The sequence below is a fragment of the Microtus pennsylvanicus genome, chromosome 14, assembly GCF_037038515.1.
Source record: "Microtus pennsylvanicus isolate mMicPen1 chromosome 14, mMicPen1.hap1, whole genome shotgun sequence".
Taxonomy (NCBI): Eukaryota; Metazoa; Chordata; class Mammalia; order Rodentia; family Cricetidae; genus Microtus; species Microtus pennsylvanicus.
In genome coordinates, this window is record NC_134592.1 from 73532688 (window position 1) to 73559814 (window position 27127).

The following is a 27127-nucleotide window of genomic DNA, read 5'->3' on the forward strand; positions in this document are numbered from 1 at the left end:
CTGTATACCTCAGACATGCTTATGGACCAACTATAAATGCCCTATTTTTTTTTTAAAGTTTTTCCAGGTAGGGTTTCCTAGCCACTAGCTGTCCTGGAACTCAAGAGATCAACCTGCCTCTGCCTCCAAAGTGCTGGGATTAATGGTGTGAGCCACCACCACCTGGCTCTAAATGCTATTCTTATCCAAGCAAAGTCAAACAAATTCCAACATAACAGACTCATATGACCATTCTTACTGTGACTAATTTAATCCAACTAGTATTTTCCACTGAGCTGTCAACTCTACAAAGAAACAACTGATACTAACCAGAGTTTAAGTTACTACAGCATCGATACACAACAGTATAAATATGTGGTTACAAGTCTGCACTGAAGCCATTTTCACCATGGCAGGTCAATATTTATTTTCTACTTTTAAAATAGATTTTCTTGACAACTATATAGAGGATGATAACTAAAAAGTTTAGTTTAATTTCCAAACATAAAAAAATCATCAATATTTGTAGATGATAAACATTAAATACCAGAAAAATTTATATGTTAAGAACTCAAGGTTTGAAAACCTGCCAACTTCTATTAATATCAGTAGGTAAAAATGCACACGTGATGTTTATGTGTAACAGTAATAAATAATTATAACTCAGAATATAATCTAATGTAACTATGTAAACAACACAAACACTTTTGAGGCTAAGTATAATCTTATATATTTATGTGGAAAGCAAAACTATAGAGAAACATAGGAGATATAAGTGCATAAACATACCATGTTTATAAATACAAAACCGTGGCATTATAAACTTATTACAAATAGATTTATAAACATAATGCAATTCCATACAAATGCTACCTCCAAAGGTCTTTAGGAACTAGACAAGCTGATCCTAAAATGTATACAAGAATAAATGACTTCACCATGGCCAGACCACTGTGGAAAACTAAAAGCCTTGGGAAGACAGTCACATACCACTGAAATGAACACACACATGACAAAACACAGTAAAAATACAAGCCAGAGAAGGGAGAAGCTACAGCCTATTTAAATGCCACGGGGTTATACCAAGATGATGTGGGGCACTGGTGACATCCACAGCAAGAAATTCTCACAGAAGAAAACCCTAGCAGCAACAAGCATCCGCCAGAATACTCATTTCTGAGCTATCTGTATCAACTGCATCTCAGAAGGGAAAAGGCTGTTGTTGTAATGCTTTTTTAAATCTGGCAATTGATCAGTATATTATACATTCACGTACTTTTGGAATTATTACATGTTGGGAGCAGTGAGACCCCAGATCCTGAATTTCTTGTAATCCCCTGATCTGAGTGCCTACAGCTGTTCTGAGCACAAGACCTTCAGGAGTTCCTTGATGGCAGGAGAGTGGTTTCTGGTGGGTTTGGCTGGGGCGTGGCTATCTCTATATAATCTGCCCCTGAACACAATAAAGGGGGCATTCTTGGGGAATTCAAGGATGACCCGTGTCGCTGTCTCTGTGTGTCTGTGTATTTTAACCTCTGCCCCCTTGCCCGAAGCTTGCAAACTGGGTGCCCCAGCGCACCGAGCGCAGACACGGGGGCGCGGTGGGCGGCAATTACATAAAAATTTCTAATTGTGCCCCCAAACATAAAATATGTACTGCTGCCCTTTCCTTTTACAGATTAAAAATCTTTATCAAGTGAACTTTATTTAAAAATAAAAACAAACATTAGTATGAGTCTGTATCTAAAAAGCTGTCTGCAGCTGATCTCTGGGAAGTGGAGGCTTGTATTGAGTTTGTCCTACAAACTGTCTCTGTAATGTTCACTAAGGAGCAGGTGTGGGGGGGGGCAGGAGTCCTTTCTAAGTTTACTCTAATTTCAATACACTACCACTTATTCCACTCTCCTTATCAATATCTACCACCAAACAAACAGTCACACCTAGGTCTGGTTAAGAGAAATCAAATTGCAAACACCGCAAAGGGAGAGGCTTGTATGCTTGAAGCTCTCTTTTCCTGCTTCCCCAGGCCCCTGCACTCCAGGCTAATAGTCTAGACATAGCTAACATTTAGCGGACTTACATGCTGAACACGGTTTCACAGCCATTTGCTTTTCGTATGCTTTTTGAGGTCAGTTTAAAAAGACACGAGTGCTTTGCCTGCCTGTGGAAGTCACAAGATGACACTGGATCCCCGTGGAGTTATAGGTGGTTAAAAGTTGTCTGTGGATGCCGAGAATCGAAACTGTTCCACTGGAAGAGCGGCTGGTGCCCTCCACCTCTCCAGCCCAAGGTCAGCACTCTTATTTCGGTGTTTTCAGACACAAATGGAGGTAAGAGGGTACTTCTAGCTTGTCAGCTAGTGAATGGCCAAGGTTCTATTAGTTCCAGGGTGGGACGAGAAAAAGAAGGTGGGAGGGAAAGAAGGAGGGGGAAGAGGGGGGAGGGGAAGGACGGACACACACACACACACACACACACACACACACACACACACACACACGGCACAGGCGAGGAGGAAATGAGCGTACCTGACTCTCACAGCCCAGCCTGGCCTTGGGACTCCTCAGGTAGCAAGGATGACCTTAAACTGGAGTGCTGACAGAGGCTTGGGCCGCCACAGCTAGATTATGCAGTGCAGGGGATTAAAGCCAGGGCCTTGTGTATTTAAGACAAGCAGTCTACCCAGTGGGCTATATAATAAGCAGCTGCATTATACAGCAATCACAATCATAATCTTTGCTATTTGCCTGACCAATTAGAAAAAGTGCATCAGGAAACAACTGAAGAGTTATGTTTTCAAATGAGATGAAGCCCAAAGCACTGCAGTCTGTTCTGTTCCCGGACAAACTCTTACTACTGCTACAAGTCTACCTCCCGCTTAGGAAACCAGGGTGATTCTGCAATGCTCATCCTGAGGCTGGAGGGCTCACTGTGACATAACAACCGGGCACTCTTTACTTTAACTTCTTTATTGTTTGCGGTATTAAACACACATTCTTACAGAGCCGCTTTGCCATGAAAAAGCAACAGAAATAGGGCATTTTCTCATGATGTGCTTCATACGCACGCCTCCCTGTAAGAACAGAAGTCTGGATCCCTGTACAACAAAAAGCTGAGAAACAAAAGCAGTGTATTCTGAACATACCCCAGTGTGTGTGGAAGGTCAGCACACACACATCCAGCTTACGTAGGTTCCTTTATGAGCATAATTCCTTAATCATCTTTTTGTGGAATAAGAATGAATATTAAGAAGTATGAAATCCGAACAGCATTTATTTTCACCATATCAATGTTAGACTCAGGAGAAGCAACTTCATTGACTCAATGTTGAATGTTTCAAAAGTAAAAGGCAACCTTAATTTTTAGTGACCCTATAACCAGGGTCTTGTAGAAGAAGGTAGATTTTTATCCCTTGGCATGAACAAGGACATCAAACAAGGATCACTGAGAATGCCTACATATATAAAGCCACTGTTGGGAACGATGATCTAACATAGCAAGCCTAAGAAACCACCAGAAATAATTGCAACAGAAGCGCCAAGTTAATACCACACGTTTGTTAGAATTTCCAAGTCCTTGCTCCTAAGACAATCTTAGTACACGTAATAAGTATAGCAGGTCATTTAGAAAAAACATTTAAAATATATACTCAGTCTTTGCAATTCAATTTTTTTAACATGAACAATATTCAGATATAAAATTGTACTAATTTTTTTTCTAAATACAAATTATGCAATCAAGGTTTCCTTAAACAAGCCAAGCCTTAGGGATACGATGTGTACAAGCTAAGAGTAGTGTATATTCCACACTCATTCTTCCTGTGTTATGATATGACATAACTTTTCTGAATGAAGGTTTATGTTAAGGCTTAAGGTGTAAACACTTTAGAAGGTAACTTAGTGAAATTACTGTTCACTTAAAAATAAGTATCATCTCATAACAGGTTCCTGAATGTTCAAACTTACATGTACAAATACATTTACATCTTACATTTCTAGAAAAGGCACGTTTTATATAGGAAAGCAGCAAAATCTTAAACCCACCAATTTACTGAAAAAAACATTACTTTTTATTAGAAACAATAATGCTTCTCAAGATGTTGGCAACAAAGCATAGTACAGCACACATTTCATACAGTATATTTAGTTATATTCCAGAAGGGGGTGGGACGCCTCCTTGGCTGTGGGAAGCTGATGTATTTGATGGACTATGTAAGCTGGTCTCCTTGTACACAAACCAAGCATTTCCTCCCCAAAGTATCATATTCAGAAAGCCAAAGATCTATGAAAGAGGGAAACAAATATAAAAATCGAATGTTTGCTTTAAACTACATACAAATTAGAATAAAAGACAAAGTCTATACATACAGCCCATCGTACAAATTTTGGATGCATAATAATTTATTATACCCAACTAACCTCTAAATCTGTAACATAAAACAACAAGAAATGGCAACCTTTTCTTTCTGCACAAAGGCTCCCATTTGAGAAAAACGACTTTAGACTCTGGTACCCAGAGTGAGGAGGGGCAACAGGAAGCTGAGTCTGCACCTGCACGGTTCTCACTTTTCTTCCATTCCGAATGGTTAGAACCTCATTTCCCTCCCTCTTCTGACTGCCCTCCGCTATTCCAACAGCTGCAGCCAGAAGTGTACTCTCCACACCCTGCACTGACCAACATGCAGGCAGGACTCAGTAAGCCTAACTACCGTATTTAACAAGGTCCTTCAGCATCAGTGACGGTGACTTAGGAATAAGAGTGGGTGAGAAGTGGAGGAACCAAGCTTTACCTTTTCTGTGTAAGTGTACTCACAGCCCTGCCTGTTGATACAAACTACAAATATCGGCTTTTACATCAGAGTTATTATCAAGAACATGGGTAAACTGCTTTATAAAGCAATACTGATTTCATCTTATGGAAAAGTATTTTCTGGCAAGTCTTCCAAAACAGAAAATATTCAACGTTATTGGCAATTTCAGTTTGATGAACAGTAGAAAAATATTTAATGAATCAGACATATTAAATTTTACAGATTTGAGAAACTTTAAAAATGTCAGTTCTATGTTCTCTAAGTAAACCAGACTTAAGAGAACAGTGCAAAGTCAGAATTGGTTCAAAAGCTGTGTCTCCTCAGAGGAACATTAACACATTTCTCAGCTGTATAACGGAGCTAACAACTGCTTTTCATATTCTTCTCAGAGTAGCTGAGTAACTCAGACACTATAGCACAGTGGCTAGCACAAAACTTCAACAAAAGTTACCACTGTTAGTGTCTTTTACCTTGGTTACAGGTCACACTTCATATATATATATCCCTAGAACCCACATGTTTCAGTAAGAATCAACTTATTCAGAGATGATTAAAAGTTACTTTCTTCAATGTTGTTCTATTAAATGAAGCACACTGTGCAAGCAACAGATACTTACCACAGACACATTCAGGGATCCCATACTAGTCACAGAGTCAAATTGACACAAGACTTCTGATGGCTGCTGACAATGAGTAAGTTCCTTAATAATATTCTGTCCGGTAGTTAATTTAATATCTGTAAGAGCTTTAGCCCAGGCTGAGGAACTCACCAACCACAAAAAAGTGGCAACAAGAGTAACAATAAAGTCCTAGAGCAAAAATAAGCTCCAGTCAGTGAGCAATCAATTTAAAAGCAACACAATTCCTATAAGCAATAAAGAAATCAGGATTATGTTTGATCCCATGGTATCGATGGTCCTCATGATAGACTTTATTTAAAAGGCCGCATTCAGTCTAATCATTATTGGTGTTTACTATTTCTAGAGCACCATGCCAGAGACACAGTAAGACTTAATCATCTCCTTAGACGTCTACAACTTAGAGTCAACACTTGGGAGGCAGAGGCAGCAGATCCTTGTGAGCTAAGGTCAGCCTGGTCTACAGAGCAAGTGCCAGGACAGGCTCCAAAGCTACAGAGAGAAACCTTGTCTCGAAAAAACAGAGAAGTCTACAACTTAAAATTTTATTATTTCTGAGGCAGGGTTTTGCTAGTCTTGACCTCACAGTAATCGTCCAGACATAATTTTGGCACGTGTGTGCACGCCTACAGGCACACGTGGAGAACAGTTCAGACAGGTGTCTAACCAGCAAGCCCCAGGATCACCTATCATCTCTGCACATAACACACATGCCCTCGCCCAAATATCACATGCGTGCTGGAAATCTGAACTCAGACCCAGCTCTCACAAGCGCTTCTATCCGCTGAGCCACCGCTCTAGCCCTGAAGTCCACTGCTTATGCAGAAAGGTCAAGTTTTCTAAATTGACACCACAATCTCAGGAATACACTGAGTCCTCCTTTCCCCTACTGAAACGATAAGAACACTTTCTATCATCTTTTTAGTTTGTTTTGTTTTTTGAGACCCAGTCTTGCAATGTAGCATTGGCTGGCCTGGAACTACGAGAGATCCAACTGCCTCTGCTTCCTGGGAATTAGAATGCTGGGGACTGAGGGAGCGCTCCCAGACCAGGTGTTTTCCATCCATCATCTTTTATGCAGAAGGCTTTGGCCCAGCTTAGACCTATAAACAACCCTACCATTTCTTCTTTTTCAGTTACCCACTTCACTCCCATCATTACTTGAATTACTTATATTCTAAGTTATAATTCCTTGCATATACAATATAAACCCCTTCCCATGTGCAGTTAAAATTCTCAGTCTTGTCAAAAATAATTCTCCAAGAGACGGATTACTAAAGTGGTTTAAAAAAAAGAACACAAACCAATCTTAAGTTTAAGAATGTTCATTAGGGGCTAGAAAATGGCTCAATGGTTAAGAGCAGAGGCTGTTATTCCAGAGGACCCAAGTTCAGTTTCCAGCACCCATAGGGTGGCTCATAACTTCCTCTAATTCCAGCTTCTAGGGATCTGATACCCTCTTCTGGTCTCTGTGAGCCCTACATGCATGGGGTACACAGATACACATGCAGGCAAAATACCTATATATAGAAAATTTTTAAAAATTATAGGGGCTTTAATTAGGGAAGGGAAGAAGGGAATACGGAAGGAGGGTAAAATAATAGGATGTCTGAAGTTATCAGGAACCATATTATTATCTAACCACATAAAATCAGAGAGAAAGAGAGAGAGAGAGAGAGAGAGAGAGAGAGAGAGAGAGAGAGAGAGAGAGAGAGAATGAGAATATAAATGAAATTTCCTATTTAGGTCAACAATGTTCCCTCAAGAGACAAGAACCATAGACTTGCTAACAGAAACACCAAGCCCAAGAGTTGGTCAGCGTTGTCCAAGAGACTCCAAACATTACAGGCTATGCGATGCAAGCTGAGTTCCCACTGCTGACAACACTGCATTTCTGACACAGACCCAGAGGACCTGCACTAGGGGAGCAGAGCAGCTGACCTGAAAGGCTCCTCCCTACAGATGAGCTCTCATGGTCCAGTAGGCACCGTGCATACTTCCAACAGTCCTAGTCAGCTCTGCTGTGAACCACAATGACTGCACGGCACGTGTGCACATTAGGGCAGAGACCAAGAGCTGTTAATTGGATCAAAGGCCTCCTCAACAAGAGGGAAGTCGTGCCTGGTACTGGAAGCCTAGCCGACTACCCAGAGCCAGAGAAATGATGGATCTTGACGGTAACCTACAACTGTCACTTGCCTAAATAAACCACTCTAATTCCTAACTACATTCTAATATCTACCTCTAGACCCACAGACACCACAGAAAACCACAACCAATACATTTGTTACACAGCTCCTGCATCCAAGGTTCAGGAATCCTGAGAAGAGGAGACAAGAAGACTATAAGAGCCAGAGGAACAGGAGTTTGCTGTGAGATCCGCCTCCTAGAATGTCAGAGAAACTACATGGCTGCTCATAGATCTGAACAAGGATGACAGCAGCAGACGAGCTCTTACGGAAGGAGGAGGCTCGGTCTCAAGCCCAGACAGGGAGCTCTCAGAGTAGGAGCAATCATCTGACTGCTCATTAATTCAAGTGGTCAGTCCTGAAATCATCCACACACAACGTGATACGAGCTGAGCAAGTTCTAGTTATATATTTAGGAAAAAAGTAATAACAATCAAAGAGGCTATGAATTTGAGAAAGAGTAAGGGGGATACAGAGGAGGGGTTGTGATGTAATTATAATTTCAAAAATAAAAAACTACTACAAAAATTTAAAAGACAATGTTCATTTTATTAACAAAAAGATGAAACAGAACCTTTAGAAGTTCAGTTTTCTACTGAATCCTGTAAATTATTACATTCTCAAAAATAAACATGAAGGTTTTAATACTTTAGTTTTTTTTTACAGTAATAACAAGACAAAGAAAGAGAAAGAAAGAAAGAAAAGAAAGAAAGAAAGAAAGAAAGAAAGAAAGAAAGAAATATCTCATTATCCAATCTTTTCTGCCAGGGAAATAAAATACTGCCCACTGGACAGGTTTCAAAAACCTAAACACTGAGAGTACGAGTCTGTGCAATGTGACGTTTCTCTCAAGTCTCGCCTTATGTGGTCTTCCTGTGAACTAAATGGGAATTTAGATATAAATAATAGCTTTGATGCTCCTCTACACATAGAGGATATCAAGGCATCTGCTCAGGTATTTTAGCAGAAGTCAGCCCAAATCAGTTCATCCAAATCCAGAAATGAGTTCTAAGGCTTATCACTGAAGAATTCTTTAAAAAATAATAATAAAATTAAATTTTAATTATCTTGGACCAGGGAGATGGTGCAACAGATAAAGGTGCTCGTCACCAAGGCTGACAACCTGAGTTAGATCCACGAAGGAGACAACAGATCATGCAAGCTGTCCTGACCTCCACATGTGCACCACTGTATGCATGTGCACACACGTGTACACAAAAGGAAACGAATGCAAACTTCTTTAAAAGACCTTACTTGTCTCCCCAGCCTCCCTTTAACCATACAATGAACAGTATTTGTGCTCAGAGGACAAACTAAGGGCTAACTACACAAGCTCTTCTCCCTGCCTTCCCTGCAGCCGACCCTCTCCTCTGCTCTACTGCTGCACACAGACATTTCCTAACAACTTCTTGTCTTTTGGAAACCTGATAAAAATGTCACACTAAAAACATTTCCTCAACGACAAAGTAATAGCTTTGACAAAAAAATATGTCAAATGTCTTAATTTTCAGTTATTTTCTTCCTTTTGAATTCTTGGCTAAAACATCTGTTTTTCTCCTGCTTATGCTTATTTTCTCTCTCTCCTCTCTCTCTCTCCTCTCTCTCTCTCTCTCTCTCTCTCTCTCTCTCTCTCTCTCTCTCTCTCTGTGTGTGTGTGTGTGTGTGTGTGTGTGTGTGTGTGTGTGCTGGGCTACACACCTGTACTCAGGTGAGCTCAGCCCCCAGGCTCAGATAGCAAACACTTTACCAACGAGGGCAGTCATCTTCCCAGCCCACAGGCTACACTCTTGAAATCTGATTTGCTGACACTTAGATTAAGGCATAACATCCACCTATCTCAAAAAGTAGTAACTTTTCTAAACATGGAGCACAAAATAAACTCTGTGGAAAAAAACTGAGTGACTACTGTGGTCCCTCCTCCTAGACTCTGCCACACACCAGACTACGACAACTGTTCCACCTGAGGTCTGCAGTGCAGCAACCTGCAGCTTCTGGGCTCCAACTGGTAAGTTAATAAGATTCATCAAAGATTTTAGAATTTGGAAATCCTTTTTTCTGTGTTTAAATTGTGATATTCCTGACTTGTTGCACCATTAAATCATCTGCTACTTTATACAAAAAAGTACTATATTAAAAAAGAAAACCTAGACTCAAAAATCTGAACCTGAAATACTTAAAATACTTTAGTACAGAATTGAGAATAATGTTAATTAACAACAAACTTGTAACTTGTTATATTTAAAATTTGGGTATATAAAAATTTACTTTTATTATTTTAAATTGTGTGTGTGTGTTTCTAGGGAGGGTAGGAAACGTCATTAAAGGGTACTGCATCCCTCTGGAGCCAGAGCTATGGGAAGTTGTGAGCTTCCTAATATGGGGGCTGGGAAATAAACTCAGGCCTTCTAGAAGAACAGTATGTGCTCTTATCTGCTGAGCCATCTCTCCAGCTCCTGAATTTTACTTTTATAAACAAGAAGCACCCATTTTTCTTGGTAGTACAGACCTGTATTCCCAGCACTTAAGAGCAGAGACAGAAGACCAGAAGGTTTAACGTTATCGTTGGCTAGCTAGCAGGGCAGCCTGTCTCAAAAACAACAACAGAAAGTAATAACTCATCCTATGTTATACTAGCAAAAACCATTGATGAAACCAACTGTGAAATATCTACATGACCAATAACATCACTACATGACCAATAACATCACATCTACATGACCATCTACATGACAGTCTACATGACCATCTACATGACCAATAACATCACTCTAATACAGAAAAATACTTCTGAAAAAAAATACAGAAAAAACCCAGCTAGATTGTTTTACTTTTATCATAAAGAAAGCACTCTAAAATGCGGTACAATTACACAATGGAGCACTACACAGCAGAAAAAATAATGACATCTTGAATTCTGCAGGAAAATGGATAGAGCTAGAAAACATTATTTTGAGTGAGGTAATCCAGACACAGAAAGACAATTATCACATGTAATCACTCATAGGTGGTTTTCAAACATAAAGTAAAGAAAGCCAGCCTACAAACCACAATCCCAGAGAATTTAGACAACAATGAGGACACTAAGAGAGACTCACATAGATCTAATCTACATGGGAAGTAGAAAAAGACAAGATCTCCTGAGTAAATTGGGAGCATGGGGACCTTGGGGGAGGGTTGATGGAGAGGGGAGAAGTAGGGAGGGGAGCAGAGAAAAATGTAGAGCTCAATTAAAAAAAAAGCACTCTACAAACTAAATCTTAATACTGACCTAAGTGCAATAATTTTGAAGTTATTGGATAAAATACAAGAAAGGGTTGCTTTATTTAGTAAAAATGAATGTTTTGGTATAACGAAATGCAAAATAAAACAAAACAAAAAACCCTTTACAAATGAAGAATTTTGGCTCTCTTTGAGTTCGAGCCTGGTTTAGTCTTGAGAGCAAGTTCCAGGACAGTCAGGACTACACAGAGAAACACTGTCTTGAAAAACAAAACAGACAAGCAAAAAATTAAAAATATTATCAATATGATCAATCTAGTCACGTTTTAAGGCAAAGCCTGAACTGTCCAAAGCTATAGATTCCTAATCTGTAATGAATAAACACTTCAAAATGTAGTCAAGAGCCACAAATATTTATGGAAACAACCAGCTTTCTTCTGCTTTTCCAGACAGGAAATAGAAAACATACATGTGTAAAAAATGATTTTGTTCTTTACTTACCATTTACATTCTATAATCCAAGCAGCAAAAGTTAAAAATAAATTGGTAAGTATAACTTATCTCAAAAATTCCTTCATATTAAAGCAGCCTTCTTTTTCAGTGCTTTTTTCACAGATACAAATGACTAGCATCATCATAAGACCCTCCACATTGACTTTAAAGTTATTTCTTTATAGTGGAGGTCTGACACAAAACCATGGTTTATCTCTGGACTTGCCCCTGATAATCCAGGAAGGACAGCCTATTCCCTTATTCTTGAAGATTATTTTATTTCTAGATTAGCAGAATCTGAAGCTCTAAGAAAGGTATGAAGATTTCAAGTCCAAATCCTTTGTTGGCATCTCAAAGGATCCGCTGTAACTCGCTGATACCAGGGATAATGAATATAAGAATTATCTGGTCAGAATTTAGCATAAGAGCAGCCATATGCAATGCATGTATAAGGGGTTGAGTATTGCTAGACAATGTCCCATTTAAAAAAGTCAGATCTGATCTTTGGGCCACACTTTGCTGATAAAGAAAACAGAGCTCACTAAAAAATGGTAGTGGCATAAAAGGGGTTTTGAGGAAAGAGAACAAAGATGAGAAGCAGAAATGAGACCTGCAACTCTTCAAATTAAAGACATCAATTTCTCAACTTTTAGCTACTTAAAACTTATGGATTTATCAAATATTCAAGAGCTTTCCAGGTTTATAAAAATTAACCAACTCTCTTAAGAATAAACAGGCTATGAAACTGGACTAAGCTTGATGACTGAGGCGAGCTCTCCTTCGCTCCCACAGAGCACGCACCATCACTTACAATCATGGGCAGCTTGCGGCTCTCCCGGTAGAGGCTGGTGTAGCCCACATAGAGCACCAGGGCAGCCATGCAGTAGAGGAACACGAAGACAGCAAAGGTGACGTAGAACTGCGCAGAGGAGGAGTAGTCGCCTATGAGGACGTATTTTTCCCAACTCACATTACACACCTTGCCACTGGAGTGCGAGTGGAAGGACGCCTGGTTCAACCTATAAAAAATAAATACACAAACCGCTGGACTCCAGCAGAGAAATACTGACATTTCAAAATAAATTCCCAAGTATACTAAAAACATTCTCTTTTTAAAAAATATTCAAATGCTTAAATAAAACAAAAATTTCATATGACACAGACCCATCAATTTATTCAGCAATAGGTTTATGACAGATTCTCTGTAAATGGAGTCCAACAGTCTTAACATTATTTATATTCTAAGAGGCAGAGGTCTGGGCCACTAGTTCTAGGAAAACCAATTACGATCTTCTTCCTTTTTTTTTTTTTTTTTTTAAAAAAAAAGATACTGTCAACCAACCTGGAGGCCCAGTTCTAATTTTTATCTTATGTGTGTGGATGTTTTGCCTGCATCCATGTATGTGAACCACCTGTGTGCCCATGCCTGCAGAAGTCAGAGGAAGGCATCAGACTCTCTGGAAGTAGAATTCAGACAATTGTGAGCCATGTATGGGTGCTGGGAATTGAACCTAGGTCCTTGGAAAGAGCAGCCAGGGCTCTTAACTGCTGGGCCATCTCCCCAGCCCACAAATCATATTTAACTCTTGATTAATCAGTTGCTACAAGAAAATTCACTGCCTTACATTTACCCATTTGTAAATCATAAACCCAATTGTCATTAAGGATGACGGTTACTGTAACCAAACGAGTAAGTGGTAGAAAAGGTTAGAAGATTAGTGAGCTCTCAGGATATACAGACCTTTAATGTAATATTTTATTCGCAGAGCGCAGCAGTGCAGGCCTTTGGTCTTAGCACACAGGGAACAGAGAGAGGCAGATCTCTACGAGTTCTTGGGCCAGCCTAGTCTACACAGCAAGTTCCTGACCAACAAGAGCTATATAGTGAAATCTTGCCTAAATTTTTTTTATTTATCAAAATATCCTTAAAAGATTATACTTCCAATTTATTGGTCTTTGTGAGATATCAAGTAAAGCCAAGCAGAGAAGACTCAGACACGGATGTCCCCACACACCTTCCAGTGGAAAAGAGACCTGCTGCTGCTTTGTGCCTCTCTAAGTCCTCTAAACATAAAATACACAGAGTTTTATACTTGAGAAGTGGTATGCTTTGTGTATGTCTTAAAATGACACAGAACACTATCAGTTCAGGAGCTGCAGAGGCATGCGGAATGTGTGTCTTGATAAACAGAGTTTGCTCACTAACACAACAGTCTCCATTTTCCTCCATTTCTGATCTACTGTCATATGACAGCATGTCAAGACAACGTCCGCTCTCTGCGATCATCTGATCTTCCCCCATCCCCCTCTACCTTTCTCTCTCTTTTGAGACAGGGTTTTCCTATGCTGCCTTGGAACTGTAATGTAGACTGAGGCAGCCCTCCTAGTGCTGACATTAAAGGCATGTGCCACCACACATAACTGCCTCGCTGCTATGACTTTAGTATGATAAGTCATAGGTAAGCTCCTGTAATGAACACTTGGCTCCCTAGTGATGTCAGCAAGGGCTTTGCTGGAGGAAACAGGGCATTCGGGACATCTTATTTCACCACGAGATGAAGAGCCGCCTTTGCCACAAACTCTCTCTGTCTTGATTCTGCCCAAGGTCACAAAGCTGACTTACTACCATGGTACAGCCTCTCGAAACTGTGGGCCAAAGCAGTAATAAACTTCCCCTTTGTATATTTTCTGCATCAGACACCAGAAAAAGTTTGCAGACAGGTGATGTGGGATTCCCATCCACCTGTGAATATATTTTACTGCCATTGGTTAATAAAGAAGCTGTTTTCAGCCAATGGCTTAACAGAGTAAAGCGAGATGGGAAATCCAAACAGATGTAGAGAGAAAGAGAGAGAGTAGGCGTAGTCAGAGAGATGCCGTGTGGCTGCCACAGGAGACAGATGCTCAGGAACCTTGCTGGTGAACCATGAGCCTCGTGATAAAATATAAAATAATAGAAATGGGTTAATTTAAGATGAAAGAGCAAGTTACAAACATGCTTAAGCTATTGGCCAAACACTATTGCAAATAATATAGTTTCTGTGTGATTATTTTGGATCTGGGTGTCCAGGAACAAACAGTCTCCATCTACAGACAGGCACTGGTCTGTACCACAGTCTAAGTAAAAACTCACAAGTGAATATCGAAATCCAAAGGATTCTACCACCTTCTATGAGCAAATGCTGGAGTATATGTCCCAGTTCACGTGGTGAGAGCTGAGGCAGGCAGGGTCTGCTCCCCAGATCCCCTTGGAATGTCCTCCTGCCTTGGCTTCCCAAGTGCTGTGACTGCAGAGTACAGGCTTTTGCCATTGAGTTCAGACCAGCTGTTAGAAACCCGAGACACTAAATATGGAGTTAAAAACAGTTGTTTAACAATTAAAAGTTAAGGGCTGGAGAGATGGCTCAGCGGTTAAGAGCATTGCCTGCTCTTCCAAAGGTCCTGAGTTCAATTCCCAGCAACCACATGGTGGCTCACAACCATCTGTAATGAGGTCTGGTGCCCTCTTCTGGCCTGCAGAGATACACACAGACAGAATAAATAAATAAACAATTAAAAGGTAACTCACCTGAATGGGTAGCCAAAAGCTGCTGTGATCGTCTCATTCACAACACCTTTAGAAGGACAACTCACTAGAATCTCTGTTTTGCCCTTAAACCCGCCACAGGTGGCAAAAGTAAAGATGGAAGCAAACTACATAAAACGAGACCAAAACACAGAAAAAAGAGAAGCATTACTATACCAAACAAAAGTCATTAAAACATAAGTACACTGGTCACTAAATGCTGTCTCACAAGTGTAGAAATAAGAGTGGAGGGGCTGCGTCCCCAGCACCCCGGCCCTCTAGCTTATGCCCCGAAATAACAACACACAAATTGTATTCATTTAAACACTGCTTGGCCCTTTAGCTCTAGCCCTTACTGACTAATTCTGATATCCCGATCAACCCATCTCTAATAATCTGTGTAGCACCAGTCTTACCGGGAAGATTCTAGCCTATGTCCATCCTGGGTGGGAGCTTCATCGCATGTGTCTGCCCGGGAGCGGGGCATGGCCTCTCTTCTGAGGCATCTGCTCCTGAGAGGAGAGCTGTGGAGTCTGAGCTCACTTCCTCTTCCTCCCAGCATTCTGTTCTGTTTTCTCCACCCACCTATGTTCTAACCTATGAGGGCCAGCCAAGCAGTTTCTTTATTTTTTTAACCAATGACCTTCCTCCATCATTTCCCCTTTTTCTGTTTAAACAAACAAACAAACAAAAGGTGTTGCGGGAGGTCCTCCCACTCCTCCAGCCAATATACTAGCCGTATGCTGAAAACATTACAAAATGTGAGTCTATTTTCCTTAGTATATAAAATACACCAGCCCATACAATATGAAATTCAGAGAAGACTTTTGGGGTATTGTAGCAGAGGCAGGAGTGCTTTGAGTTCAAGGCCAGCCTGGTCTACATAGATGCAGAGAATTCCAGGACAGACAGATAATAGAGACCCTTTCTCAAAAAAACAAAAACTCAAAGCAAAGAAATTCAAATAAGACTCATTTTTCTCTATCAAAATTTTAAACAGGTGTAAAAGAAAGGTGTTTTTGTTTGGGGCTCAAGTAACTGGTATACTGCTGGAAACAAGAAGTTGTATAGAACGAGACTCTTTTCTAACTCATGAATGTGTGAAATATCACTTTCAAGTATTTTTGGGTTTCAATACATATGCTTAAAAATATAATAATGCTTCCTTAATTCTACTTATAAGAGAGGAAACCCAGAAGCATGTTACGTATCGCTAGAGAGTCACATAAAGTAGAATTCATTTATACAATAAGACAAACTTTTAATTGCTAAAATATTAGAGATTATTTAATAACATAGCAACATGCTCATAACATACAGAATGTTTATACAATACATTATCTATGTATCCGCATCTACACACACAAAGACGGTACAACGTAGAAATTTTTACTAAAATTTACATGAAAATTTTAATAGTGATCATTTTTCAGTACAACACAAGATACAAGATTTAATTTCTTTTTGTCTTCTAAATTTTTCCACAACAAAAATACTTTGCTTTGGGTGCTATCATAACTAAAAATTCAGTAATTCAATAAATGTCAATAATTCTTATTTTCAAAATACATGTGGAGCCTACCCATCATCTCCTAATCTAGATGACTATCCAATCACCTCTCGGCTGGAGTCTGCACTAACAGCCTCGATTCTGATTCCTTCTTTGCCACACTTCAGAGCCCTGCAGTGTGCACATGTGTGTGAGCAGACTACCTTCCCTGGGCTGAGCCCTGCAGTGTGAACACACGTGTGTGAGCAGACTACCTTCCCTGGCTGAGCCCTGCAGTGTGAACACACGTGTGTGAGCAGACTACCTTCCCTAGCTGAGCCCTGCAGTGTGAACACGTGTGTGAGCAGACTACCTTCCCTGGGCTGAGCCCTGCAGTGTGAACACACGTGTGTGAGCAGACTACCTTCCCTGGCTGAGCCCTGCAGTGTGCACACACGTGTGTGAGCAGACTACCTTCCCTGGGCTGAGCCCTGCAGTGTGAACACACGTGTGTGAGCAGACTACCTTCCCTGGGCTGAGCCCTGCAGTGTGAACACACGTGTGTGAGCAGACTACCTTCCCTGGGCTGAGCCCTGCAGTGTGAACACACGTGTGTGAGCAGACTACCTTCCCTGGGCTGAGCCCTGCAGTGTGAACACACGTGTGTGAGCAGACTACCTTCCCTGGCTGAGCCCTGCAGTGTGAACACACGTGTGTGAGCAGACTACCTTCCCTGGGCTGAGCCCTGCAGTGTGAACACACGTGTGTGAGCAGACTACCTTCCCTGGGCTGAGCCCTGCAGTGTGAACACACGTGTGTGAGCAGACTACCTTCCCTGGGCTGAGCCCTCGAACACCCTTTACTTCCTTCATGTCTTTAACTCTGTTACACTGATTGCTATTTTCCCTTTCCCTTAACTTTCTACACACTTCCTATCTGGGGGCTAGTCACTAAACACCTCCTTCAGGGCCTTCTGCCTGAAACATGTTCACTCCCGCATGTAATCTGTTCTCCTTCATGCCCTCCTCTAACAATAACCCCCTGAGTGCTGGAAGCACAGGCAGGAGCCACTATACCCAGAACGCGTGTCTCCCATGCCACGTGCTAGGGACTGAATCCAAGACCTTGAGCAAGCTATGGCATGTGCTCTTCCACTATACCCTCAACCCCCCCCCCCCCGTCACATTTTGAAGACTTAAAGGGCATGGGACCAATACAACCAAATGACTGAGCTTGGAAGTGGAACTGTGAAGGCCAGCAGTCATGAGAGAGCCAGAGGCTGTAAGATTAAAATACAGTTCTGGCCAGTAGCTGACAAGAACCTCAGAAGCCCTGAACCTAAAGCCTCTGATTCCTTCCACATAGAAACCATGAGGTAATAAATATCTGTGGTTTTAAGTTGCTGTGCTGGGGCAGTTTACTATCCAGTGATAGATAACCAAGTAAAGGGCTAATCAATACATGGCTCAAAGGAGCCACAACCAAAATGAAAAAGCCTTTAAAAAGGAAAACCTGTAACCATGCAGAATTATTTAAGGCACTAACCATAAAACAGTTAATTTCAACTACAGAAGAAAATTTAAAATCAAAAGTCAATTTCTGAATATAGAGCAAGCTACAAAGTAGATGAAATGCTTGTAATAAAAAGTCACAGAACTAGAGAGATGGCTCAGTGATTAAGCACTGCTCTTCCAGAGGTCCTGAGTTCAATTCCCAGCAACCACATGATGGTTCACAGCTATCAACAGTGGGACCTGATGCCCTCTCTGGCATAAGGCTGTATATGCAGATAGAGCACTCATATACACAGAATAGATAAATAGATGAATAAACCTCTAACAAAAAGGTGCCAAAGATCTAAGGAGACTCTTTCTCATACTGAGCCTTCTCTATGAATGCTCACAGCAATACTGTTTATATCCAGGGAGAGGAGAAAGAAGCGGGAAAACTGACCGTAGAAGCACACTCCTACAGCGCAAAGGTATAATCAAATGAGATACCCTCCCTAGCTACCATCCTGGTGCCTGTCCTCTTGCAGTGTCCGCAAACCATTTTTTAAAAGATTTATGTGCATTGAGTCAAGAGTTTTGCTTATATGTGTCTGTGTACCACAGGAGTGCCTGGTGACTCAGAGGTCAGAACAGGGTGATGGATCCCTGGGAACTGGAACCATGGATGGGTGTGAGCCGCCGCACAGGTGCTAAGAATCAAATCTGGGTCCTTTACAAAAACAAGTGCTTTTAATAGCCGAGCCATCTCTCTAGCCCCTCATTCTTAAAAATCAAAACAAAACAAACCACCATAAAGAAAAAAGTTACAAGAACTACAGCTTACCACATCAATATAAAGGAGTTGCAGAAATCTAATGCTGAATTAAAAAAAAAAACAACAGGTTGTGTAAGATTATACAGAATATGAAAACTTTCAAAAAAGTTTGTTAAAGATAAAGATCACTTTGCAAACGAGGCTGGCCTTCAGCTCACAGAACTGTGTCTTCAGTCTCCACTTCTATGCTCTGGCTTACACCAGCATATCTAGTCTAGAACCATTTAAAGGATGCTTGTATCACATCTACCACGCTTTGGTTAGGCCCTCACTGGTTTTCACTGGACTCACTCAACAAACTTTTGCTGTTTCTGATTTTATTCCAATCAGCACACATCTTCCATTGTGTGGGCTCTAACCCTACAGCATCCAATGAAAACAACCACCAGACACCAACAGTTGCTCAACTGTGCATGCTGCCATCTAAAGTGTACCATGCTCTAAGTGTAAAACACATGAACTGGGGTGGGAATGTAGTCAGTCCTTGTCATAGCTCCAGTTTCTATTGCTACAACAAAACACCATGACCAAAAAGCAAGCTGGGAAGGAAAGGGTTTATTCAGCTTACACCTCCACATTGCTGTTCATCACCAAAGGAATCAGGACAGGAACTCAAACAGGGTAGGATCCTGGAGGAAGGGGCTGATGGAGAGCACATGGAGGATGCTGCTTACTGGTTTGCTTCTCATGGCTTGCTCAGCTTGCCTTCTTAAAGAACCAGGACCGCCAGCACAGGAGTGGTACCACCCACCATCAGTAACTTATTAACTTCACCTTTATGGCTAATACAACATTCAATTACTCTGTAACGTATGCTTTTGTTTGCTGTGTTTTACTTTTTGGACAAAGTTACTTTAGAAATGATGTCACACTAATCTGAAATAGCAACCTGATCACGTAGCCTGGTTTAAAGGGAGTCCTCCAATGCTTTTCAGGTCTGTATTAAGAAACAAATTAAACACCTGCCACATTTGTCATGAATGGCATGGCTACTGCAGCCACAACCTTTTCTCCAGACTTAGCTGAACCATGTTCTCTGTCAGGTACTGTTATGACTGACACTCTGAACTTTTACTGCTTCTGGAACATGCCAGGATTTATGCTAAGCTGCATGCATGAATCTCTACCTAATTCACTGACCTGGACCTACAGACACTAGTCTATCCAGCACTAACTAATTCACTGACCTGGACCTACAGACACTAGTCTATCCAGCACTAGCTAATTCACTGACCTGGACCTACAGACACTAGTCTATCCAGCACTAGCTAATTCACTGACCTGGACCTACAGACACTAGTCTATCCAGCACTAGCTCTACCAGTACAATTTTCCTTGTGCATTTTGTTAATACAGAAATTAGAGAGCACTGTACTATCCTATCAAGTTTTGCTTTCATGCTAGTAATTCTTGTATTCTTTTTACCCAGAAAAAGGAATAAGGTGCACATGTATAATAACTGAAATACCCAAGGTAATTATTTGAGTGACCATACAACCAACACTCTATTTTTATTGTACAGAATGTCTGACCAAGATTAGAAGTTATATACTAGCTGAGAGTGGTGGTGCACACCTTTAATTCTAGCACTTGGGATGCACAAGCAAGCGGATTTCTGAGTTTGAGGCCAGTCTGAGCTACAAAGCAAGTTCCAGGCCAGCTTGGGCTATATAAGAGCCTGTTTCAAATAACAAAAGCCCAAACAAACAAAACCCCACCAAAACAGTAAGTTATATACTGGCTGCCCACCAGGAAAACCTGACTATGCTAGACTTGCATAATTCTTTCAGTATTTATTTTTAAAATGTGAATTTATCATTAAACTTGGGATGCTGCACATAAACCTGGGCTTCCTGCTTTTCCTGAGCACACATGGGAAAGCTGAAGATAACGCAATATCAGAATCACACTCTCACAGAGAAGCAGTCATACAGAACGGGAGTGACATTAAAAACAGGGCAGGCGCTTTCCAGATTGGCTCGCTCTCTAGGGTCCTGACAATCTGCAGGAAGCATGTTACACCTGGTAAGAATACTATTGTTTTTTCAGTCGCTCACTTTTCCTGAGGTGCTCTGAACACGATGGTCTGTCCCACAGTCTATAGTAAACGACACTAATTCCTTGTCCCTTGTGAAACGCACTTTTCTCCGCTAACCAAGAAGAATGAAAGCACAGACAAGAGACTGATTCTCTCTTCAGCCGAACATCTTAAACATTTTAACTTTCTAAAAATTTATTATTATTAGTTTTTCGAGACAGGGTTTCTCTGTGTACCTTTGGAGCCTGTCCTGGAACTAGCTCTTGTAGACCAGGCTGGCCTCGAACTCACAGAGATCCCCCTGCCCAGCCTCCTGAGTGCTGAGATTAAAGGTGTGCACCACCACTGCCCAGCTACATTTAAACTTCCATTCACATAGTTTTAGAGAGAATTAGAACTTTACTGCTGGGCCTGCACGTTAAGAAGGTCATATGTGGATGCAGTGGACTAGCTATGTTCTGAATCATACACCTGGAAGAACAGAGCAATAACCTCACTCATTTTCTCGTTTTTAGTGTTCATATATCCCAGTGTGAGTATCCCTGTCTACAGGTTTATGGAATAAAGTAGCTGTAACCAAATGAGCCTTTACAAAATGGATCGGTGGTCTGAAACTATGTGCTAGGATGTGTAGACTGATAATACATTCACATATAAAAGAACTGGAAGTCACACTGTGAGATAAAAACAGATTCTACTTTATCAAACTAGAATAAAAAATGATTGCAATACAAGGATTTAAAAAATATAAGCTAGCTGTGGTGGTACATATTTATAATTCTAGCACTCAGGGGTTGGGAGCAGAAAGATCAGGATTTCAAGGCCAGAACCAGCTACAAATCAAGTTTGAGGCCAGCCTGGGCTACCTGAGATCCTATCTCAAAGATGTACGAAAGAAAACAAAATATATGAATGTAAATTTGCCCTAAATGTACATTATGCCTTAAGGTACTATCATTAAAATGTATACCCAAACTACAGATGCATAGAGGGCTTTGTGCAAAAATGTTTGCACTGATAAAATGTTTTCATATAGGAAAAACCTGGGGACACCCGACATTTTCGGTAAACTACCTATCCTATCGACAGGCACAGTACTGTCTCCTATTCATGTACTTTGCTTATTCTCAGAATTCTACTGGGGATCCTGAGCTCCTCTAAGTGAGAGAGCGGGAACAAAGCACTTCCAGGTCTTCACTGCTGCTCAGTGTCATCAGCAAACCAAAGTTATCTGCTTAAATTTCTTCATGCTTAATATTTTGTTTTGAAAGGAACCAACTGAAATATTTAGAAACACACCTGGAATCTACTGCATGTGTGTTCCTATATAAAGCCAAATACCTTTGTTGTTCTTACTAAGTCAAACACTGAGAGCACTGACATCTCAGCTTACTCTCCTAGAACGAGCAAAGGAAGCACTATCAGAGTGCTTACTCCCCCTCTCCACACGCACCTCCATAACCCTGCGGGATTTAGACTCCTGAGGCACAGCTGACTCTCAATCACTGCGCTGGCATCTGTGCCATTTTTACCATTAAACATGTCTGGTCGAGTACAGAGTACAAGGAATATAAACATATTTACTTTATAATCATTTTGAAAGCCAGTGGGTCAGCTGCTGTAAGATGCTGGCCACTAAACCTCGTGACCTGAATCCAATCACCAGGTCTCACATGGTAGAAGGAAAACCAACTAACTCCAGGATGTTATCCTCTGACCACACGTGATAAATAATAATCTTCAGGCTTTTCAATTATTTTCATGACCTCTGGAGTAAATCAGCATCTTCACTGTTGATATGGCTGGCTGGGTTGACAGGAATATGTTTTATTATGGAGAACTAGTAGAATTTGTTAACACTTGATAAAATTTGAGTTAAGTAAAAGTTGGTTTCTTCCTATGTTTCAGGATGTTTTTCTCCCAAGTCTCAGCTGTTAGGTGTGCACTATCTTGGTCATGCCCATGTTGTGAGGCACCTTCTGTTGTTCTCAGTTGCACTGTTTGAGGCAGGGTTCTCACTGAACCGGGAACTTCTTACTTCTGCTACATTGGCTGTCTCCATCCCACAGCTCTGAGGTTACAAATGTCTACCTGTTGGGAATCTAAACTCAGGTCCTGGGTTTCTGCAGCAAGCACTTTGCCCACTGAGTCAATTCCCCAGTCTCTCCCTACCTTCTGAAGTGCTCATATCTACATCATACCCCCAGAGGCTTTTACTCTACTCTGTTTCTGGTCCCCAACAATGTTTTTTGTACAGTAAAACATTCATCTCAGCCTGCAGACCCCTGAGAGTTCCCAAGACTCTTAACTTACAAAGGTCAAAATTACTTTTGTAATAACACCAAGACATTAATTATTCTAGTATGTTGACACCTGCACTGACTGATTAAGCAAATGGACTGATGGGTAAAACATCTGGGCTTTAAAAAAATCAGCAGTATTAGCAGCTTGGGGGAAAAAAATTCACTTAAGCATGTTTGATGTCCAGGCAGTGGTGGTGCATGCCTTTAATTCCAGCCCTCAAGAGGCAGAGATAGGCGAATCTCAAGAGTTTGAGGTCAGCCTGATCTACAGAGGAAGTTCCAGGACAGCCAGAGCCACACAGAGAAACCGTGCTGTGGGAGCTCCTTCAGCCAAACCCCACCTCAAAAAGCCAAAAGAAAAAAATGTTGGATGAAGCAGAAAAAATGATTAAACCCTGAGTCCTAATCTTACTAGTTTAAGAGGCGGAAAACACAAAGATTTTTATTGCACATCTCATGATAATGGCCGGCCCTAGAAAAAGTATTTAAACAAATGAGCTGTGACTGAAACTAGCATTTCATTTTTCTTTCTAACACCACCAACTCTCCTGTGCCCGCAAAAACTGTCAACCTTCACTGAGTTCATCACCTTCCCCGACACCCACCCCTTAGCCTACACCAAGGTGGTTTCTGATTTTACTCTTGCTAATGTCTTCAAGCCTCCTGACTACAAAAACAAGACACACGCTTTGGCTCTGATTTTCCCCAAGTGCTCCATAGCACCTGATGTTTCTGAGCATTCTTTACTTGAAATTCTAGCAGTGATGTCAAGATGTTTCTCAACACCCACCCTAACCCTTTCTTTGCTGACCTGTATACTCAACAGTTAGGCTCATATACGCCACTGCTGTCAGGACACGGCAACTTACATTATGTGAAGGGATTGCCAACAATATATCCTGGATAACCATCCAAATATTTCCCCTTCCTCTTAATGACTTGCACAATAAGGCTGGTCATCACAAGAATGCTACTTCTCTCTCTATATTTTAGCTTCTCGACCTCCCGATCCTCACAACTCATGTTAGGCACAGGTAAATCTCTAAAGCAACAGCTCTCTCTCCGTGGCTGGCCATTTTTACACTGTTAACAATGCAATGAATCCCCTGGGCGTAACCGGACACTACCCAATACACAGCCTAACACTTGTACACAAAGGGCCAGTTTTTAAGCCTAAAACCTCAGGAGGATCAAGGGCTTCAAAACCTACCTGTCATAATCATCTAGAACCATACGTTTGCCCAGTGTGTCCATGTTCCAACCGAGTACTTCTTTACACAGAGCCATGCTGCCTCCCACTAGAAAGTCACTCGGCGTCCCCACCCAAATGAGTGCATCCGTCCTCCACCACACTTCACAAGGAGCTTCAGTACAGAGCTTACCATATGGTGTCTATATACTCCAGGCCATCCAGAACAATCATTAGCACGGCGCTCAAATAGACAGCCTCAAATATTTGTTGGGTAAATATTCAGCACGCCATTAACACAATACAGTCTTATTACAAAATTACTGCCTGCGTGGTAAAGTCTTCAAACTGAAGATAGCATTTCCTTACATTTAAGGATAATTTCAAAATACAACAGCAACAAAATCACCCCTACTTCAAAATACATTTAAGTGAAAACCTAAATTATTAAACTGAATTGCAAACTTCAAAGAGACTAAACGTAAGGGATTTTCTCTTGATTTTTTTTCTTTACATTTCTTTGATTTCTCGCCTATACTTTGGGGATTAAATTAATAAGTTTCTTATAAACTTAGGTTTGTACAAAAAGTCACGTGTCTTTTGCCACATGCAAGAAACCGGCACCCGTTCCAGTTTTCATAAAACTGGTGGCAAATAGTGTAAATAGAAAAATCAAAGCATCGTCGGAAAACTTGAAGTTCTTTGTTAAAACACATGTAGGGAACTGGAATGAATTGTGAAGGAGTTAAACGTTACTGGCTATAAAAACACAACCTGACGGCACACTGGGCAAACAAATGCCAACCGCGTAAGTTAACAATTTTTAAAACCGGCACCGAACTGTATAGTGGGCCACGAAGTGTGTGAGGCAGATCGCAGCGCTCGGTAAACTAACTTCGAGGGCCAAGGTCGAACTAGCAAGTCTCCTTTGATGTTAATGATTGTTTGCCAGGGAAAGGGCTGAGAGCTGACTTTCCAAGCAGGATGTTGCTAGAAGAGAAAACCATCTCGATGTCCTCGGCAGGCAAGGTATTAAATGTGCCGAGAGGCGGGATGCGTGTGGGGCAAAGGGCCTCGCTCCGCGTCCCTGACCCACACACTATTTTTAACCCCGCCAGCGAAGAGCCAGCGCAGGTCGGCTCGGCCGTGGAGGGCGCCGGCCTCCGGGAGCTCGGTTTCGGTTGGACCGCAGCAGGAAGTCCGGTCTTCCTTTGCGGCTGGCGGTGGAGCTTGAGAGGAAAGCGAGCCGCTCCCACGCCTCCGCGTCGAAAGGCGGCTGGGACAAGCCACGCGCACCCGCACCTCGACGCCACCGGCCGCCATCTCCGCCCCGCGGCCTGGGAGCGCGGTCCCCGCCTCCCCGCCTCCCCGCCGGGCGCCCCCCGCGCGGGGCCGGCCGGGGTCCGCGTCGCCGGCTGCACTCACCCACTCCAGGATCTTGATGAAGCCGAGCGGCTCCTTGAGCGGGTTGAGGTTGATCTGGAAGGCGGACATCCTCTGAAGGAAAGGAGGGAAGAGAATCAGGACGCGGGGCGGAGGAGGGGAGCGGCGCTACCGGAGCAGCTCGGCGGCGAGAACGGGAAGGCGGGGCGGGCGGTCAAGGCGTGGCCGAGGGCGTGACCGAAGGCGTGACCGGAGGGTCGGCGGGGCGGGGCGTCCTATGGGGCGTGACCGGAGGGCTTAAGGGGCGGGCGTCCTATGGGGTGGGGCATGACCGGAGGGCCTGGGGCGGGGCGCCCGATGGGGCGTGACAGGAGGGTCTGAGGGGCGTGGCCGGGGGCCTGCGCGGGCGAGGCGCCCGATGGGGCGTAAGCGGAGGGCCTGCGGGGCGTCCTATGGGGCGGCGCGTCCGATGAGGAGGAGCCCAATGGTCTACGGGGCGGGGCGCCCTATGGGGCGTGGTCTGAGGGCCTGCGGGGCGGGGCCGGAGAGCCCGCGGGGCGGGGCGTCCTACGAGGCGGGGCACGACGGCGGTTGAACGCCGCGGTGAAGCCTGAGAGGGCGAGCCGGGAAAGACAAGGCTACGAGGCGGCTGGGTAGGACTGGCTCCTCCCCCGGCCGCACCTGACTCAGCCCGCTGAGCCGCTGGCGAACTAAGAAGCTATTGGAAGCCATGCGTGCGCCGTGCCTCCTTCCCCGTAGCCCGGTCCCGCGCTCTCCCTACGGCGCGCGCGCTCCCTGGTCCCCAGCCTTGCTTCCGGTCTTCCTGCGCCTGCGCAGCGCGGACCTCCACCCTAGCGGCGTTCTGGTTGCTATGCCCCATTGTGGCTGTTGCAGCCCGCCCCCGCAACGCCCACCTCTGTCTCCACGCTCTCCCCGGAGCTCTCAGCCTTGGGACTGGTTTATGAAGTGTGAGCGCAGATAACGCCGCACTCGTGTTGTGGGCACTTAAAATGAGTTATTGCAAAACAACAGACGTCTGGCGAACCCGCCTTGTGTAAGGGTACTTGAAAGTGTGATTCACCAAACGTTTCTGCGGACGTTACTTTTAAAAATTGTTGGAGTCCGATTAGGAGAAAGAACACTGGCTTGCAGAAGCCTCGGCGTGACAGGTATCGCTAGTCCGTCTACAGTCCCGCATACTAAGCTATCTACTGTCCTGTCGAGGCCCGAGTTTGGGGCAGTTTTTGTTTTATTTATTTTATTTTATTTGTAAAGTTAACTCTTCTTTTCGTGATTTGCCTTGGGTGACACTATCTCCTCCCACCAGAATGGGAGGCCAATCTAGTCTTCAGTTGTCTGGCTTCCCTCAGTAGCTTGAGTTTTGGAGAGCTGGAACAGTACCTGTTTTCATGCACGGTAAGATGATCGACACTAACAGCAAAGAAACAACTTTGTCTACCAGGAGAAGGCCCCAGGACCGGCGTCCAGGACCTTCCTTGTATTTACTA

At 42.7% G+C, this 27127-nt stretch overlaps 1 protein-coding gene across 1 annotated transcript; it reads right to left on the reverse strand.

Moving 5' to 3' along the window:
- Positions 1–3234: 3234 nt before the first annotated feature.
- On the reverse strand, positions 3235–25941 carry Sypl1 (synaptophysin like 1). The gene is made up of 5 exons (XM_075948796.1): positions 25662–25941; positions 14896–15020; positions 12139–12346; positions 5407–5598; positions 3235–4260 (listed from the first exon to the last, which is right to left on the reverse strand). Exons 1-5 carry the CDS (start codon positions 25728–25730, stop codon positions 4126–4128), a joined length of 729 nt encoding a protein of 242 aa, XP_075804911.1. The 5' UTR covers positions 25731–25941; the 3' UTR covers positions 3235–4125.
- Between the last annotated feature and the right edge of the window lie 1186 nt (positions 25942–27127).

Coding starts and splice junctions, on each gene's coding strand:
- Sypl1 (XM_075948796.1), bottom strand. CDS start 25,730: ATGTCCGCCTTCCAGATCAACCTCAACCCGCTCAAGGAGCCGCTCGGC. Junction 15,021..25,661: donor TCATCAAGATCCTGGAGTGG/GTGAGTGCAGCC, acceptor CGTTTTATGTAG/TTTGCTTCCATCTTTACTTT. Junction 12,347..14,895: donor GCTTTTGGCTACCCATTCAG/GTGAGTTACCTT, acceptor TATTTTTTATAG/GTTGAACCAGGCGTCCTTCC.